General features: G+C 41.8%; 1 protein-coding gene across 14 annotated transcripts in view; it reads right to left on the reverse strand.

Annotated features, from left to right (window-relative positions):
* The window catches only part of IRAK3 (interleukin 1 receptor associated kinase 3), a 71,001-nt gene that overhangs the window by 6,827 nt on the left and 43,903 nt on the right, over nucleotides 1-20,271 (reverse strand). For all 14 annotated transcript variants that reach the window (XM_056574237.1, XM_056574238.1, XM_056574235.1 and 11 more), the window contains 7 exons: nucleotides 18,466-18,617; nucleotides 15,140-15,204; nucleotides 11,459-11,573; nucleotides 10,221-10,339; nucleotides 7,892-8,090; nucleotides 5,790-5,852; nucleotides 862-1,026 (listed from right to left, as the gene is read on the reverse strand). In XM_056574237.1, coding sequence (XP_056430212.1) covers nucleotides 862-1,026; nucleotides 5,790-5,852; nucleotides 7,892-8,090; nucleotides 10,221-10,339; nucleotides 11,459-11,573; nucleotides 15,140-15,204; nucleotides 18,466-18,617 — 878 coding nt within the window. The remainder of the gene's footprint in view (nucleotides 1-861; nucleotides 1,027-5,789; nucleotides 5,853-7,891; nucleotides 8,091-10,220; nucleotides 10,340-11,458; nucleotides 11,574-15,139; nucleotides 15,205-18,465; nucleotides 18,618-20,271) is intronic.

Raw genomic sequence — 20,271 nt, forward strand, 5'->3', positions numbered from 1 at the left:
ATGTATTAAAAAAGTAGGAATTTTGGACTTTTTAAAATTTTTTTCGTTCACGCCGTTCACCGTACGGGATCATTAACATTTTATTTTAATAGTTCGGACATTTACGCACGCGGCGATACCAAATATGTCTATAAAAAATGTTTTTTACGCTTTTTGGGGGTAAAATAGGAAAAAACGGACGTTTTACTTTTTTATTGGGGGAGGGGATTTTTCACTTTTTTTTACTTTTACTTTTACATTTTTTTACATTTTTTTTTACACTTGAATAGTCCCCATAGGGGACTATTCATAGCAATACCATGATTGCTAATACTGATCTGTTCTATGTATAGGACATAGAACAGATCAGTATTATCGGTCATCTCCTGCTCTGGTCTGCTCGATCACAGACCAGAGCAGGAGACGCCGGGAGCCGCACGGAGGAAGGTGAGGGGACCTCCGTGCGGCGTTATGAATGATCGGATCCCCGCAGCAGCGCTGCGGGCGATCCGATCGTTCATTTTAATCGCGAACTGCCGCAGATGCCGGGATCTGTATTGATCCCGGCACCTGAGGGGTTAATGGCGGACGCCCGCGAGATCGCGGGCGTCGGCCATTGCCGGCGGGTCCCTGGCTGCGATCAGCAGCCGGGATCAGCCGCGCATGACACGGGCATCGCTCCGATGCCCGCGGTTATGCTTAGGACGTAAATGTACGTCCTGGTGCGTTAAGTACCACCTCACCAGGACGTACATTTACGTCCTGCGTCCTTAAGGGGTTAAAGGCAAGGAGCAAAAAACGAAAATGCAAAAACGGAAAAAAACCCGGTCCTTAAGGGGTTAAAAAAGACAAGTATGAATTGACTAGTACATGAATCCTCACCATTTCCATTGTTGGTCTCTTCTTGGCACGCTGTGAAGTAGCTTTAATAGCTATATCCAAAAGTATGCTTGCAATACCAATGGGCCAGTTTTTAGCTTTAACATCCACAAACTGCAGAAGAGATTCAACACCACTTTTTTCCACTTGATTCCAAAACATGTCCCTCTGTTTATAGGACAAAATAAAATATTACTCAGATTTAAGAGTAGAAATGAGAAGTAAATACACAGATCAACAGAAAGCCATAGATACTAAGTTGCTCAGAATATATTAAATGTAAAAAGGCAGTTGAAAAAAAGTGCTGATGTGCCAAAAGAGGAAAGGAGAGGAATTAACGTGAGCTTTAGGTGTTTTCTTGTCTCACAAATTTGGTTGTCATGCTAAGACTATGTTCAGACAGTGTAAACAAACCATATGTTTTACAGAAATACTGCTGTAAAATTGAGTTAAAATTAGTAAATTACAAAAATATATTGTGTTATATGAAAGTCTATGGAACAATAGTTGGCAGTGCACACATTCTATGAAAAAAAACAGGCATAAAATAAGAAACATGTTTATTTTTTGCAGCTGTAAGAAATAATGGCCTGTATAACAAAATCCGAACTTTAAACAGAAACAATTTAAAATAACCTCCATCAAAACAGTCAGATTTATATAGCTACAAATATGACCAAAACTCTACCTTGTGAACATAACCTAAAATAATATTTACTAAATAAATTAAAAAGATTGTTGTTTGAAACAACTTTCCCACCAAGTAATAGCTTATGTGATTCCTAACATGTTTGCAAATTACTACCGAAAACTAATCCTTACCCTAGAAAAACAGCTCTTAACTACTAGGTCTCTTACTTCCCTGCATACTGCTGTCTACTAGTTGTTGTTAGGCTAGGTCTGTCTCTAGCAACAGAAAGACCAGAATTGAACAAAGAAAGCATGGTAGGTCTTAGCATGTGATATGTGCAGGAGTGGAAGACAGAAAGCCTGGGCTGTGCACCTGTAAGCTGAGTCAGTTTGCTTACTGAAGATGTAAAGTTCCTGACTGTTCCTGAAAGTAATTCAAGGCTTCTTCCTCATCTCTCAACTTCCCAAAAGCTTAGGAAAGTTGTCTCTTGAGTAAATACCAGTATACCTGTGGCTATATGTCCACAGGGCTACAGTGTAACTGTTAGGATCTGTGCTCTGGCCGCACACGCAGGCCGTGAGAACATGGCCCTGTCTCCTTCTACTGCCGGCGGGGCTGGGATTCGCATCGCGGGACACAACCGCATGCAAATCCCAGTCCGTCACTTACCTCGTTCATCTGCCGCCTCCTCTCCTGTCTCTCAGGTTTAAGATTTAAAGGGCCAGTACACCCTTAATCATGTGCAACACCTGTGTCTCCTCTATAAGTTCCTTCTTTGTTGCCCTAGTGCTTGAGAGAAAGCGTTTCTGTGTATTGCCTTGCCGTGTATCATAATCTTTGTTCAGTGACCTGACCTTGCTCCTTTGCCGCCTGCCTACTGACCTACTTGCCGCGTTCCTGACTACGCTTGTCGGGGACCGATCAAGGGGACAGGGAGAGTGAGCCCTAAACTGACCCTAAAACCGCTCTCCCTGCCTACTTGCCCATCCACCCTAACCAGTGGATCGACAACTGGGCGCTGGTCCCTTCCTGAACTAAAGTGCAGTGGCCTAATAAAAACACATGCTAATAAATAGTCGGTCACAAACCAGAAGCATAACAGGAACATAGAACTCCATAGTATAAGTTCAGAGGACACAGATCAGCGAGCAACACAGAGGACACTATATCAGCGGACATGAACAGAGGACACTATGGATCAGCGGACATGAACAAAGGACTCAGTGGTCATGAACAGAGGACACTATGGATCCGTGGTCATGAACAGAGGATACTATAGAGATCAGTAGTCATGTACAGAACTCCAAAGATCTGTAATCAAGAACTAATAAACATAAAGTTCAAAACACCAGACAGGAAAACGCATAAGTGAACAGACTTTAGGAACAGACAGGAATATAGCATGATCCCCCAGAACATCCAGTAGAAACAAAGTCCCCATGGACCAGAAACAGGGATCGTTCGCTAAACAGGAATATACTCATTCCCTATGCAAAACCTCCAGTAGACACAAAGTCCCCATGGACAGGTAATTGGGATGCCAGATAAACAGGATATATTTATAGAACACTGTTCACACTTAACACAAGACAGGAATCCCTTCAGAACACCTCCAGAAGACAAGGAGTCCCATGGAGTGGAAACAGGGATACCTACCATAGGACACTGTTCACACTGGACACACATACTGGACACTCAACTCCGCTATAGGAATAGCCATTAATAAAAAAAATCCAAATAGACTACTGGCCAGCGACACACACACCAGTGTGGTCAGAAGCTGACCCAGTAGGAAAACCGAAATATAAAACACAGAACTACACATAAACGGATACAAGAGAAAACACAGTGTGAACAGACACATAGCAGAAAGGATAAACAAATCCTAAAACCGACTAAACAAACACAGCTTAACATCCACTAAGAGCATGCCACCTAACATGGCTAAAACCAGAAAATACAAAGTGCATGCCAAAACAGATAGTAGATTAAAAGCTCAAAGAAGAAGTGTTTCACCCAGCCTCCATTAGCAGCATAGCCAGCATGTAGCAGCTAGACATCAGGAAGTCCATAAGAAAATGAAGTCAGGATCAAATGAAGACAATCACCAGCCCTGAGGCTAGGCTGGGTCAACTTTAAATCGACACACCCTAAAGGCTATTGGCTAACAGAGGCTGAGGCTGAAAAAGTCAGAGACATTAACTATTCCCTGACCAGAGAACTTACAACTGTTCACACACAGCAAATCCAATAGCTGTGTGTGAACACAGACCAGGACAGACATGACAACGCTACTGTACCAACTGCCCTGACCTTCTACAATCCTGACCATGAGTTGCCGTATCCTACCTGTGCCTCGAATTACTCAGCCGCCTGTGTGGTCGAACCATGCCAGGGGTAGTGACCTGTATGCTGCCTGCCGCAACAAGTCCATCCCGCTTTGCGGTGGGCTCTGGTGAAAATGAGCGGCACCATAGATTCCGCTCCCTGGTACGGTCCGTGTCATCTGCCACACAGGTCCGCTCCCTGGTACGGTCCGTGTCATCTGCCACACAGGTCCAGGAACTGGTGTTCCTGTCTGCTGAAACGTGAGTGTTACAGTAACCTCTTTCTTGCTGTACTGTTGCTTTCATTTTGCTCATATAGCACAGCACCTTGTAAAGCTAGTGCATCAGTAGCCACTTTCTCTCCACATACTATGCATCTATAGTACTGTACAGTGTAAATCATTTCACTGCACAGAGCATACTGTTCAGTGCAGTTCCAACAGCACTATGTCATTGTATACCAAGTATGTGGTATGCTGTGATTGGCTAGAGCAGTAAGGGAAAGGAAGTCCAGACATAAGCACTACTGTCAAACAGTTCATCCTTGGTCCCACCCACTGAAATGTAGAGGATGAGAAATAGATGTGCATCATGGAAGGGACTCTTGGGGGCTCAACAACAGCAGTGATGGCAGTAAAATCATCTTGTCACTACAGCCTATGCAATATAGTGAAAGAGTAAATGTCTGGCACAGCTGCCACCAACAAAACTAGGTCCAATACCTAGTGAACTAGGTCCAATACCTAGAGAACTAGCTCTAATACCTAGAAAAAGCTAGAGAGTGTAAACTCTATTCGAAACATCAAGTGGTGCTCTGCAGTAACAAGTGTCCACAAACAATATCCACGAAAAATAAATTAGAGTCACTCACTTCTTGCTTCTTTTTTATTAAATTATACACTCACAACCTTAGGGGGATCAGACATATCTTGACAGCAGGAATGTACAGCTGAATGGAGGATCAGTTCAGCCTTACACCCCTGCTGTCATAATATGTCTCATCCCCCCTGTATTCATGTAAGTATATACTCAAAATAAAGAAGAAGCAAAAAAGGGCCCCTAATTTATTTCTCTTATGGATCATGTCCCCACACTGAAGGGTTAATGCAACCAAACCAGGCCAGTTTTATAAATATTTTGAAACAAGAGGTATACTTTAACAAAACTAGAATAGGGACCAGAAGTTACTGTCACGATGCCGGCTGGCAGGTAGTGGATCCTCTGTGCCAGAGAGGGATTGGCGTGGACCGTGCTAGTGGATCGGTTCTAAGTCACTACTGGTTTTCACCAGAGCCCGCCGCAAAGCGGGATGGTCTTGCTGCGGCGGTAGTGACCAGGTCGTATCCACTAGCAACGGCTCAACCTCTCTGGCTGCTGAAGATAGGCGCGGTACAAGGGAGTAGACAGAAGCAAGGTCGGACGTAGCAGAAGGTCGGGGCAGGCAGCAAGGATCGTAGTCAGGGGCAACGGCAGGAGGTCTGGAACACAGGCTAGGAACACACAAGGAAACGCTTTCACTGGCACGATGGCAACAAGATCCGGCAAGGAAGTGCAGGGGAAGTGAGGTGATATAGGGAAGTGCACAGGTGATAACACTAATTGGAACCACTGCGCCAATCAGCGGCGCAGTGGCCCTTTAAATCGCAAAGACCCGGCGCGCGCGCGCCCTAGGGAGCGGGGCCGCGCGCGCCGGGACAGGACTGACGGAGAGCGAGTCAGGTAGGGGAGCCGGGGTGCGCATCGCGAGCGGGCGCTACCCGCATCGCGAATCGCATCCCGGCTGGAGGCGGTATCGCAGCGCCCCGGGTCAGTGGATCTGACCGGAGCGCTGCAGTGAGGAGAGTGTAGCGAGCGCTCCGGGGAGGAGCGGGGACCCGGAGCGCTCGGCGTAACAGTTACACACATATACAGAGTTACACTCATTGATATTTTCCATATACTGTATGCATCATTAATAGTAAAATAAAACTTACCAGATATGTAAATTTCAAACCATCGAGAACAACTTGAGATCCACTAAAGACTTCCATTATTACCTTCAGAATAAAGGAAAGTAACATGAAAAAGTATCCATTATTTAATTCATTGTGAATCAGCCATAATATTAAAACCACAGAGGTGAAGTGAATAACTTAATCTCATGGCAATGTCAATTGTCAATGTAAGATATATTAGACAGCAAGTAAACAGTTCTTTAAAGGGGTACTCCGCTATTCAGCGTTTGGAACAAACTGTTCTGAACGCTGGATCCGGCAGCTCATGACATCATTGCCCCACCCCCTCATGATGTCACCCTGCCCCCTCAGTGCAAGTCTATGGGAGGGGGCGTGACGGTCGCCACGCCCCCTCTCATAGACTTGCATTGAGGGGGCGTGACGTGACATCACGAGGGGCGGGGCTATGCCGTCACGAGCTACCAGCGCCGGGTCCAGCCTTCGGAACAGTTTGTTCCAAACGCTAATCAACGGAGTACCCCTTTAAGTTGATGCACTGGACACAGGATGCGAGTGACATAGACAAGGGCAAAATTGTGATGACCAGACAACTGGGTAATAACATCTTAAAAATGGCAGGTCTTGTAGGGGTGTGATCTAAGGAAGAACAACTGGTGAACCGACAACAAAGTTATGGGTACTTACAGCTCCAAAATCCATGTAGGGAGTGAAGGGTGGCCAATGTGGCCTGATCCTTCAGAAGAGCCACTGTAGTACAAATTGCTCAAAAAAGTTTTAACACTGCCTATTAGAGAACATATAGGGTATCACAAATTGCTAGTATGGGGCTATGTAGTCGCAGACCAGTTACAGTGCCCATGCTGACCCTTGTCCACAGTTGTATGTATTTATATAAGCACTAGCTTTTGCCCGTGACTTCGCTCGCATTAAATCTGGGGTAACATACATCTACTTTTTACGATCCTATAGTAATGAGGCCGCTCTGGGTAAAGTCTACGGGCATCCAAACAACCCGAATTCGTTCAACTTTGATCGCCACGTCTAAAGAGTTAATGCCGGACATCCGTCGAAACTGCGATGTCCGGCATTAGCCACAGGTCCTGGCTGCCGATAGCAGCCGGGACCCTGAGGGTATGATGCTCAGCTCCTGAACTCGCTTCATAACCTTCCCGTGCCACAGCACCAGGTATACCCGGCGTTCTGCGGCAAAGGGTTAATTCATACAAACTTTGAACCCCGTTTCACCCCTTCAGGGGTGGAATTTTAGTAAAAGTTAAAATATGTGTTCCTCATCTCTAATTGTTAGCCTAAAAACAAAGTTTCATGCTTCTAGCTTCAAAAATGTCGGACTTCCATACAAACTTTCAACCCCTTTTTCACCCCCTTAAGGGTTGAATTTCGAAAAATCCTTTCTTATTCCTCGTCTACGTCTAAAAAACAACTTTCTAGGTCCAAGGGTTTAGGCTGGGCATTGATGAGTCAGGCCTTCTCTTTTTATATATATATATATATATATATATATATATATATATATATATATATAGATGTGAGCTGGACCATGGAGCAATGGAAAAAAGTGACCTAGTCTTATTTATCACTTTTTATTTTACATAATGTGGATGCATCACCATCCTCGGGAAGAGATGACATCAGGGTGCATTATGGGAAGAAAGCAAGTTAGCAGAGGCAGTGGGATTGTCAGTTCATGTACCTCCTTGGCTGTCTGAGTGGCACAAACTGAAATCTACGACACCTATGAGGTGGCATAGATTTAGTCCAATTTCTCACAGAAATGATGGTGAATCTCTCAGTGCTGTATATTTTTTTATGTGTGTGTATTAGCACGTGATAACTCAAACAGTTGTATGTTTAGTTATTTCTTGTGGTGAGCAAGGCTTCTAGGGTCCTTGTTAGACACAGTAGTGAGTGCATTTCAACATTTGCACGTAAAAGCCTCACATGGATTCACATGGTTCCTTTATATAAAAATGTCTTATACACTTAAATAAAGGTGGAATCCTCAGTTAAGCCCAAAGTGCTTCCCCATTTAAGTTGATTTGCATAGTAAACCTCTGTGATAAAATTCATCATTAAATGATAAGAGATTTTTACACACTCACAACTCCATAGCTGTACACATCAGTATTCAGTGACAGTTCTCCCCTCCTAATGTACTCCTCTGGCAAGTATCCCAGGAACCGTAGTGTGGCATGATCCATCTTTATGGTGTAACTGTGATTTATCAGGTAAGATCTTAAATGGACCATGGCGAAGTCTGAGAGCTTTGGTTGAAAATGCTGATCAAGCAATATATTTTTGCTGGGGAAAAAGGGAAAATGAATGGGTAACTATAATACTATAATATATAGAATCTGTTCATTTCAGTTATAAATTTCAGGCCACACTAATGTAATGACTCACAAAACAAATGGACCTAAGCCTACTTGAAACATGACATGACAAGTGAGCATATACTTACTACAGCAATAAGTCATTATAAGGATGGGGCTACATGGAACCTCATCCTACACACAGTTCAGAGGAGAATGCTTCACATGTGCAGGTAAATGATATGATTTGTCTCATGAGAAGCTTAAAAACTTTTTTCAGTAACTTAAAATCTTCGAATCTAAGGCATAAAGACTAACTGTTTCTTAAAAAAAAAAATACCATAGTGTGTCATAGCGGTATGTAAAAAGTTTTGGTCAGTAGAGGAACAAGTGCTGAGACACCCATTGTTAACTAAAACAAGTTCTTGTGAAAGAGTAGTGCGTTGAGGGTTTTGTGTAACTTTTGTAAACTTTCTAGGAGGCCAATCCTGTTTGCTACTACCTAAAACTCACTTTTCAAACTAAAAATCTATTCCTACTCCATAAAATAATCTTGGACTGCTTGAAGAAAGCCATTGCAGCTTTCAATAATTCTGTATGCGTATAAACATCTGCCACCAAAATGGATCATTTTGGACCTTTAATTTTAAAAAGAATAAAAAATTCTGCTAGTGCGATGATATTACCTTTACCTTAAAAACAGCTGAAAAGTACTTAGATACCCTCCTAGTTGACTTAATAGTGTTATACTTGCCTTTTTTGGGCTCTTAGACAGTGTTATAAAATTTTTAAGGCCTATGTGAAGTTTGGGTTGGGACCGAACTAGTTTGGTCTGAAACAAACTGTTTACAGAAGTTTAGCAAATCCGTGGAACCAAACTTTTGAAAAGCTGACTCATTACTAGTTGTGAATAAGGGAAACAGGACAAAACAAAGAAAGCACATGGGGGATTATTAAAGGGGTATTCCAGCCTTTTACATCTTATCCCTTACCCAAAGGATAGGGGATACGATGTATAATTGCAGGGGTTGCGATCGCAGGGGGTGACGTCTCGCCACGCCCCCTCCATTCATGTTATTGGGGGGTGGGGGTGACGGCCATCACGCCCCCTCCCATAGACATAAATGGAGTGTGCGTGGCCATGATGTCACGTCTTGGAGGCAGTGCCCTGCACAGAATGCACATACATGGGGGTCCCTTTGGATAGGGGATAAGATGTATACGGCTGGAATACCCCTTGAAGTATATTTATCTTTCAAACAATACATTTTCAGAAATGCTTGTACATTCAAAATATATTGAATTTCACATAAACAGTTTTGATCTATTTATCTTTGTGGCAAAAGGCCTTTGAAGGGGTGTTCCGGCTGCATTCGGAACATTTAGTTCCAAACACTGTGCGAGTGCTATGGGGGTCAGCCACGCCCCCCGTGACGTCAGGCCATACCCTTCAATGTAAGTCTATGGGAGGGGGAATGACGGCGGCGCGCACAGCGGTTGGAACTAAATGTTCCAAATGCAGCCGGAACACTGGCCAGTGGAGTACCCCTTTAAGGTTTTTATAAGGGTCCATTGTGCAGATTTTCAGTCTTTGCTTTCTATTATTTGTGAAGTTAGTGTTTACTTTTTGGTTGCTTGTCTGGTTTACATTTGGTTTTCTAGCCTCTATTATTATTTTCTGTTGGATTGCGTTGTCCTGTGTGGTGCTTGGTTGTTTGTACCACAACCCTTATTTACTGTAATAATCCCTGGAGATTTCTTACTCATTTGTTCTGGAAGTACTACAATCCTTATCTGCTGTTGTTAGCTTTGGTGAGTTGTAACTCATCATGCAATCACCCTGGTAAGTAGTTATTCACTTTTGCTTCTAACATTTGATACAAGCTTGTGTGTGTTTCGTGTTCAGTTGCTGTGGGTCTCCATATTCTGCCCTACCACATGTCCTGGTTTCATCTGAGTATGAGGAGCCATTGTTGGAACCCTGGAAAGGCAGATGCTAAAGTGATGCTTAGTTCAGCAGTCTAGTGCCTGACTATCATTTATACAAGTATTCAGACAGATGTGATGGAATATGATATAAGGGTGTGATGTTTTTATTCATTTTTATATTTTGCATTACCTAGATATGTTCCCACAGATGACTGGGGAAATGTTTATTGTATGCAGATAGGAAATAGCATGTGCTATACCAAGCAGGATATTGTAACGTTTTCGCCAAGGCAGTGGAGGCGTAATGTCCTGCCAAAAAAAAAAAGAAACATTTTTAAACATAACATTTTCTGTCTGAATACTATTTTTATAGGGGTTGTAATAACATCTTATTAGCTATCCACAGTGTAGGTGATTTGTGTCTGATCTCTAGGCCCCCCCACTGTATACAAAGGACTGGGGTCCTGAGTTCCCCAGTCTGAAAGGAGCATCAAGTGGTCAAGTATGCCCATTGACACACTATTTAAAGTCTATTGCACTGTTAAGGATAGCCAGGTACAGCAATCAGCTATCTTAAAGGGGTATTCCAGGCCAAAACTTTTTTTATATATATATATATCAACTGGCTCCAGAAAGTTAAACAGATTTGTAAATTACTTCTATTAAAAAATCTTAATCCTTCCAATAGTTATTAGCTTCTGAAGTTGAGTTGCTGTTTTCTGTCTAACTGCTCTCTGATGACTCACGTCCCGGGAGCTGTGCAGTTCCTATGGGGATATTCTCCCATCATGCACTGCTCCCGGGACGTGACATCATCATTGAGCAGTTAGACAGAAAACTTCAGAAGCTAATAACTATTGGAAGGATTAAGATTTTTTAATAGAAGTAATTTACAAATCTGTTTAACTTTCCAGAGCCAGTTCATATATATATATATATAAAAAAAGGTTTTGCCTGGAATATCCCTTTAAGCATTCCCAATGAGGTTAAAATGTTACTGTCATTTAAAAAAGTTTGACATGTCATAGGGACATGTCAAAAGGTTTTATTGGTGTCTAGGTGCTAAGACCCCCACCAATTTGCTGAAATAAATCGGGAGAAGTGCTCAGCTAAGTGTTTCTCTGCCCATATCTCGCCTCACTGCAGAAACAGATTCCTAGACTCCAACTAAGAAAAGAATAAACCCACATTGTCACACAATAAATGGGAAAAACAGATCTACCTCTGGCAATTGAAGATTGGACTTCAACATTATGAAATAATTGGTATTAAAAAGAATTTTAAAATCTGGGAATACAAACACAATTAAATCAAAAATTACGGTAAAGTGTGTCCTTGTCTTTACCTTTCTCTTACAATCCTATAAATCTTTTATAAAGAATTTACAACTAAAATCAGTATCAATTAAAAAAAACTAATGAAACTCACGGCACAGTGTAGAATGCGAAAGAGTGATCCATTGATCATATTTGGGTAGACCAAACATGTAAATCCTCCTTTTGTGAACCATCCAACCAATTTTAGAATATTCACATGTTCGATTCTAATAAAAAAAAAAATTATAGCATAATGTTTTAATGGTAGCAAAGAGTTTTAGATGTCTTGTACTTTAGAGTAGGGCTGAATGTAATTAAATGGGCACTATCTCTTTATAGAAACCTTTGTGATGTGGTAGAGACATGTCAGAAGTTTTGTTCGGTTGGAGTAAGAGTGCTCAGACCCCAACCAATCGGTGAATGAGCCAAGAGAAGTGCGCGCTAAGGCAGACGAGCTTACAATGTACTGTAAGTGTATGAGATTGTCTCAGTTAGCATGACATTTTCTTTTTAAAGCTACCCGTACACTTTAAATGATAAAAGGTCTATAATATACTGTATATACTCGAGTATAAGCCGACCCGAATATAAGCCCCTAATTTTACCCCAAAAACCCAGGAAAAGTTATTGACTCGACTATAAGCCTAGGGTGGGAAATACATCATCCAGACCCCCGTCATCATCCAGACCCCCGTCATCATCCCCCCCTTTATCATCACCGCCTGTCAATCCCTTCATCAGTGGTCTTCAACCAGCGGACCTCCAGATGTTGCAAAACTACAACTCCCAGCATGCCCGGACAGCCATCGGCTGTCCAGGCATGCTGGGAGTTGTAGTTTTGAAACCTCTGGAGGTTGTAAGGTTGAAGACCACTGCGGCCTTCGTCATCATCACCGCCTGTCAATCCCTTCATCAGTGGTCTTGAACCTACGAACCTCCAGATGTTGCAAAACTACAACTCCCAGCACTGCGGCCTTCGTCAACATCCAGCCCCCCCCCCTTTTGTTTTGTACTCATCTCCCCTCAGCGGGAAGTTAGGGTGAGCTGGTCCAGGCCATCTATGCTGCAGGAACCATCCGGTGGGGATGGTTAGTCGTTGCGGGCTGTCCATTTTCACCAGGGGGCCTCTTCTCCGCGCTTCGGGCCCGGACTAGTGACGTTGCCTTGACGACGACGCACAGGGACGTTGGGCATGAACGTCCCTGTGCATCGTCATCAAGGCAATGTCACTACTCCAGGGCCGGGCCCAGAGCGCGGAGAAGAGGCCCCCCACTGGTGAAAATGGACAGCCCGCAACGACTAACCATCCCCACCGGACGGTCCCTGCAGCACAGATGGCCCGGACCAGCTCACCCTAACTTCCCACCGAGGGGAGGTGGGTACAAAACAAAAGGGGGGGGGCTGGAGGATGACGAAGTTCGCTGTGGTCTTCCACATGTGGACCTCTAGAGGTTCCAAAACTACAACACCCAGCATGCGGCTGTCCGGGCTTGCTGGGAGTTGTAGTTTTGCAACATCTGGAGGTCCGCAGGTTGAAGACCATTGATGAAGGGAATAACAGGCGGAGAGTTCACTTGAGTATAAGCCGAGGGGGCGTTTTCAGCACGAAAAATCGTGCTGAAAAACTCAGCTTATACTCGAGTATATACGGTACTTTGATATCAGAATAAAAGCGAATGTTTACATGGGTTAAATGCTGTGTGGATTTAAAATCTTTGTCTGATTGTTTTAGTGAGAATTAGTACTGTAGTTTATATAAAGTAATGTGTAAATCCATTTTTTTTTTAGATATATAAGACGTGTCTTGTCACTTCTTAGCATGGATTCCAAGTGGAAACCACAACCAGTAGCCTGATGGTGGATTGGCCACAGAATATAAAGTTAGTTAGTTTCTAAATGAAGTTATACAGCCCCAGTCTTTTACTGGATTTGGCACAATTTATCCTAAAATAATGATGAATTCAATCTTTATCTGCAGCATATTTCTTTGTTACTACAAAAATAAATAAATATATCTGATCATGACAGATCCTATTCTTTTCTATAGAACTCTTAATGCTAGAGGATCAATTTGCATCAGTCTTCATCACTTCTGTAATGATCATTTATTTTTCCAGTATATGTCATTACATTTTTCATCTTTGAAGTTAATGGGTGACTTTCACTTTAATAAGTGCAAAATAAAAATTCACCACTTTTCCAGGAACGAGAGACTTGCTAATGGCAAATTCTAGGAATGGGTCCTAGCTATTGTACCGCCATTCAACTAGAGTTTATGGAATATCTAATTGGTATGTTGTCAATGGACTGCAAGAAGACACACTGGATCTCCCAATTGGCTAGGGCTGCAAGTAAGACTGCTTGGTCTTGAGGGCACCTCTACACCTGGCCATAGCTAAATATTCAATTTTGCTTTTAAATAACATATAAACAAACACTCTATCACAGAAAATGAACTTTTGTACAAGCAGGCTACAGGAGTGGCCTGCAAAAGGACAACCCTAAATCTCCCCATTGGTAAGAAGTCAGGACCTTTAAAAAAAAGTCGAGTCTTGTGGCACATCTACCCCTGGCTAAAGCTACATTTTAAACTTGTCCTTCTAAATACCATGTAAATAAAACAATTCATGATAAGTTATGGCAGAATGGCTACTAAAGAGAGTTCAATAAATATTTTTTACATAGATTTTTCCCTTTTACATGTTTATTAAAAAAATGTATCCCAATTTAACCACCTTTCTATTAGGTCTAGTATAGGCTACCTGCGTCTTTGACGTTTTTTTGGGATTATAGTGCATGTTCAGTAAAGAAAAGAACCTCTTAAGTTAATAATTAATAACAGTAGAAGAAAAATAATTTATGTCAGTTAAGTAGCCCTCTTCATTGTAATTACAGCCAGCAGGAAGGGCTTCATTCATCATGAAAAATAAGAGACAGAATAGTCCCCACTCCAAAATCATTCATTTGGAAATTTTCCTTGATTTCCATTTTTTCTGTGAAATAGATTTAAAAAAAAGATTTAAAAAAACATCTAATCAGATGGTAAAATCAAGTTAAAGAATGCTTAATGTGCTTAAAAGCTTGAAGACTTTGGCATACTAGGTGAGTATAGTTAAATGGGCTCTCTCATAAAAAAAATGTTTTGCTATTGCACTCCTTATGGTAAATAAAAAATCTTTCTAGTGTACTTTGTTTATAACAAATGAAGTTTTCTATGTTTTATTTGTGTTTACAAAAGCTGCCACTAGGTGTCTCTCTACTTGTCCAGAGCACATTTCCCCCCATGTTTTACACAGACTTTGGACTCCTGCTTGCCTGGCAGAAGTCCAAAAGCAGGAAATGCTGAGGAGAGTGTGTGCAGTCTTATCCAATCAGAGCTCATCTCACACACTGAACTGCTATGGGCTGTGTGTAGCAGAGTGAGATAGGAAGTTCTCCCCTGTATGGCATCAGATGATGTCACGCCTGCTGGGAATCTGACTGAGCAGAAAATACAGAGCAATATCACGGTAGAAAACTAACAAATAATACAAATAAAGACAGGGGGTGGTTAATCACGATGTGGGCAGTGAACTGGGGGGATTAAAAATTTAACAAGATCATGAGAGGTACTCTTTAAGGTTCTGTATTTTGGACCAACCCTGATATAGTTGGAATTAATTAATATTAATACATAAAAACATATTACATACAAATTTCCTGATGTATCAATATTATTGGAATCACTTTAGTGACAAACATGCATTTTAAATATAAAAAGTTATACTATAAGATTGTGCCTTAAAATACTTGCCTAGGCAGACTTGTCCATTTTGACATAAAATTGTTCAGTGTTTTCTCGTCTATGTCTTGATTCTTCTGCAACAGAATATATATACTGTAATAATATGATACTGTGGTTTTAAGATTAAAGATTTATATTTTTGTATAACTGTTAATATAGGTATCAGGAGATCATGTCAATTCAGTCTGTGAGCTTAGACTTCCTCTTATTTCTGAAACTATAATGCATCATACTCATATAAACACAATGGAATAAAGATACTGTAGCTTTGCATATGTTTGTGTCTAAAATGACCAGAAACAGAGAACAGAGCAGAGCCAAAAAGATTGGGGGACACTGTATTGATCTTCAGCCCCATCATTCTGGAAATCATTGTTGGTCTGGGCTCACAGACTCCACTAAAGCATATCTATGATATGTCAGCAGAACATTTTCCCCCTTAAAATACTGTATATAATGGTTAGTGTTGCTCGCGAATATTCGCAATTCGAATATTATTCGCGAATATCGCATATTCGCGAATTCGCGAATTTCGCGAATATAGCGCTATATATTCGTAATTACGAATATTCGTTTTTTTTTTTTTTTCGTCACAGTACACATCACAGTGATCATCCCTCTCTGCTTCCAGCTTGTGTGGTGTAAAGAAGGCTGTAATACTACTGTGTGAGACTGACGTGCGAAAATTCGCATATACGAAAATTCGCATATGCGAAAATTAGCATATGCTAATTTTCGCATATGCGAATTTACGCGCGTGTTAATTTTGTATATGCCAATATTCGCATATGTTAATTTTCGCATACGCGAATATTCGCATATGCGAAAATAAAACGAGAATATAACGAATAAGCGAATATTCGCGAATATATGACGAATATTCGTCCATATATTCGCGAATATTCGCGAATTCGAATATGGCCTATGCCGCTCAACACTAATAATGGTATAAGTGCAACTTTTAACTGTAGTCACATAGTGACTAACATACTGTTACTAGTTAATACTGCCACAACATAATCACCATGACTGAATAAAACCTCTATAAATTATTAAAGGGGTATTCCAGGATTTTTTTATTTGACTGTGCTACAGGGGCTGTAAAGTTAGTGTAGTTCATAATATAGTGCCTGTACCTGTGTGTCAAGGTTTTCTCACAATTCTTCTGTGATTTTCACCCCAATATTTATTTTTAACAGCACACAAAATGAGTGTTGACTCAGATTTTTCCCAGGTTGCAATGCTGCCGAGACCTGACACACTAGTCAGCTGATGACAGGGAGCCTGTCTGCTTCAATTGGTGGAGCGATCGCTGGGTGGGAGAGAGATCTATCTGCAACTAATGCAACAGCTGTAGGCACCCTGATTGAAAACCACAGGTCTTTTGAATGGATGCAGCTCGTTAATGTTTCATTGGGTGGGCTGGCTGATGTGTGGGAGGGAGGAAAATGGAATTATGGGATTTTTAGGTAAAAAAAGAAAACTCAAACAGGAAATACCAGTTCACAAAATGCTAGCCACAGTGTTATGGTAATCTCACAACATAGCCATTTTTCCCCAAGTCAAGCACGGATCCGTCCTAAGCATGTACATTACTGTCTGGCAGGTATGTACTAAAATCACCTTATGGTGGAGAACCCCTTTATGGGACTAAGAAAACAACCACACCACAGCCACTTATAACCACCACAAGGTGGCTGAATAATACCACACACATACCTAATGGGGAATATTATTTACAGGGACCACCTACCTAATGGGGTAAATTATCTAGATAGACCATTTACCAAATGGGGGATATTATCTGCTGGGACATGTACCCAATGGGGACCTTTTTACTTACTGGAGCGACCCACTTATCTAAGGAGGAAACTTAAAGAACTAAATAGGGGCCCTATCTAGTCCTTCCCAGGTCTTCTATCCCTCTCCTTTACCAACTTACCTACCTACTTTACTGTGCAGGACACCAAGAGGGACATTATTACTATTTGGGACATAACAGATAGGGTAAAGGTTGCTGGAAATGTGAGGAGCTTAAGATGTTTGTGTGGCCATTACTGTAAAGCTGGATTGTGCATCATTATGGCCTGGATGGAAAAGAAAAGGTAAAAACAACGGCTCTGATCAGAGAAGACGCCCCTTGTGATTCACTGCATGTAATGGCACTGTAATAGCTTATATGATTTGTAGTGGTAATGACAGCAGACATGGTATGGTGGCATATTTTAGGCATTATGTAGTTGTATCATAGGTAATATCTTTCTATCTATAGGGCATTTTCTATCAGAGAAATATTAATGTTGTCACCTTAATATTTATTGTTGGGGATGGGGGTTCTATTTTGAGAGTCACCCCATTTGCCAAGTCACCTAGAAACTGCCCAACATTATAGCATCATGATAAAATCTGTAGAGCTATACTGAGCAAATATATTAAACAATCATAATCAGATGAATAATATTTGGAGGCGGGACCCCGCATACCCATCTTCCCTGCCTTCATCCGCTCTGCAGTGATATACCCGCTCACCCTGTGCTCACATGGGTGAAGAGGTCCCATGAATATTCATGAGGTTGGCGGGGATATTGGTGCCGAGGGGATGGAGATAGGGAAGCTGGGTATGCTAGGTCCTGCCTCCATTGTGCGAAGGCGGCCATTTCCAGATTAGAAATGCCGGCTAATACAACGGTATCTCTAGAACCGGACCGTGGATTGGGGTAAGTTATCCTCATTGTAAACCCTAATGAGCATATGTGGGGCATCCTAAAAAGGAAGTTGGGGGAGCGCAAGGTCTCTAATATCCACCAGCTCCGTGATGTCATCATGGAGGAGTGGAAGAGGACTCCAGCGGCAACCTGTAAAGCTCTGGTGAACTCCATGCCCAAGAAGCATAAGGCAGTTGGAAAATAATGGTGGCCACAAAAAATATTGACACTTTGGGCATAATTTGGACATTTCCTCTTAGTCGTGTACTCACTTTTATTGCCAAGGTTTACACATTAATAGTTGTGTGTCCAGTTATTTTGAGGGGACACAACATTAAACACTGATATACAGGCTGTGCACTCACTACGTTATATTGTAGCAGTGTGTCATTTCTTTAGTGTTGTCACATAAATACAATCAGATCGCTACTTTCATTTTTAACCTCTTAAAAATAAAAGAAGCAATCTGATTAGTTGCTATGGGCAACTGGTCAACTTTTTTGTCTAAACAGGTTTTGATAAATCTCCCCCATTAAGTGTACATATGATATAACCTGACTAGCCTCACTATTGAGACTGAGATACCAGGCAGATAGCTCAGCTCTATTCACTAAGCTAAATGTACTGTACCTGTTTAAGCCGCTTTATAACATATACTTCTTTCTTAACTTCTGCTTTGAAAATGTCAAAAAAGCATCCTTCTCTAATCATGAAATCCTTGTTAAAGTCGAGAGTTGCTTCTGTGATCTCTTCAAAATTCACACGAGACAGGACATTTGTTTCTATAAAAAGATTAACAAAAAAATGTATATTGTTTTTTTTATATAATTTTATATTACTGAAGTATTAATATTATAGTTGGTTGTAAAAGAAAAAAATTCAGGCAATATGGCTGCCCAGATTGATCAAAAAATGAAATGAACTGAAAACCACAAAATAGAAATAGATTAGAAGAAAAACAAGTTTTTAGTGTATAGCTCTGGTCAGTAAAAAAAAAATAAAAAAATCTAGGTGACATATTGCCTTTAACAGAAACAAGCTTTATTTTTGTTTGTTTTTCTCATAGCTCATGGGCATGCCATTTGTTAGATGTATTTAAGCATGAAACCCTGAAAAGTGAAAAGCATTAGCTCTGCTTTAGAGGTACAATGTGATATGAATTAAATCAACATAAACATTCTTATGCCCAATGTTAAAATACCAGGTGCCTTCTCAGAAGCTTTATATGTAATACCCATCATATGGGACCTATTAAAGTAATTTACTGTTGAGGATTACTGGCGGCACTGCTTTCTCAGAGCCTGTGGATGCATATACTACAGGTACATTTCCCAGGTAGGTAAACATTATAAATATTTTTACAAATCTACATAATCATGGCTAGACTTGTTAATAAAATGATAATACAAAACTAATTTGCCTGGAGGATTATTAAAGAGTACCTGTCACCAAACTAAACTTTTAATATTTTGTTCCTTATGTAATTATAAGACACTTTGCTATTTACTTGCTGTTAACATTCTCAACCTTTTATATGTTTTTAACCCCTTCCCGCAAATGGACATGTATACACGTCCATTTTTTCTGTGACTTAACGCAAATGGACGTGCATACACGTCCAATACATTTTCTATCACCATGTCCGTTGGCATGGTGATAGAAACGTCATCTCAGCTGTCCTGGACAGCTGACCGATAACACTATGCAGCAGGGGACCAATCAGACTGGTCCCCTGCTGCAGATCATTGTCATTAGTCAGTCAGTTAGTGACTGACTAATAACAAGGACTTGCGGGGTTCCGGCTGATCGTGTCTCTGGTGACCCGATCGCCCGGAAAATAACGATGATCGGAGCAGTCAGACACCGCTCTGATCATCCTGAAGGGATAGGACCGAGAAGGCAGCTGCCACCTCGCTCCTAAACCCCTGCCATTGGTCGTTAGGACTAGCGACCAATGGCAGGAGGGGGGCGGGAGGTTAAAGGGGAAATCCCCGCTCTGTCCTGCCCCTGGATGTCGGGGCAGAGCGGGGGGAAGATGGCGGAGGGTCCCGGGGCCAGCGATCGCAGCGGGACCCACGGCGGTACCGGACAGACAGCGCGGGACCAGCGGAGGCAGCGGCGGACGGAGTTGTGAAGATCAGCGGTAAGTGATCTTCACTGCTGCGTTCCAGGAGTTGCCAAACTACAACTCCCAGCAAGCCCAGACAGCCAAAGGCTGTCTGGGCATGCTGGGAGTTGTAGTTTTGCAACATCTGGAGGCCCACAGTTTGGAGACCACTGTGCAGTGGTGTCCAAACTGTGCTCTTACAGATGTTGCAAAACTACAACTCCCAGCATGCCCAGACAGTCCAGACATGCTGGGAGTCGTAGTTCTGTAACATGTGGCCCTTCATATTTTGCAGCACTGCAACTCCCAGCATGCCTGGACAGTCTGGG

This window comes from Hyla sarda, chromosome 4 (genome assembly GCF_029499605.1).
Source record: "Hyla sarda isolate aHylSar1 chromosome 4, aHylSar1.hap1, whole genome shotgun sequence".
In the NCBI taxonomy this organism is placed as follows: domain Eukaryota; kingdom Metazoa; phylum Chordata; class Amphibia; order Anura; family Hylidae; genus Hyla; species Hyla sarda.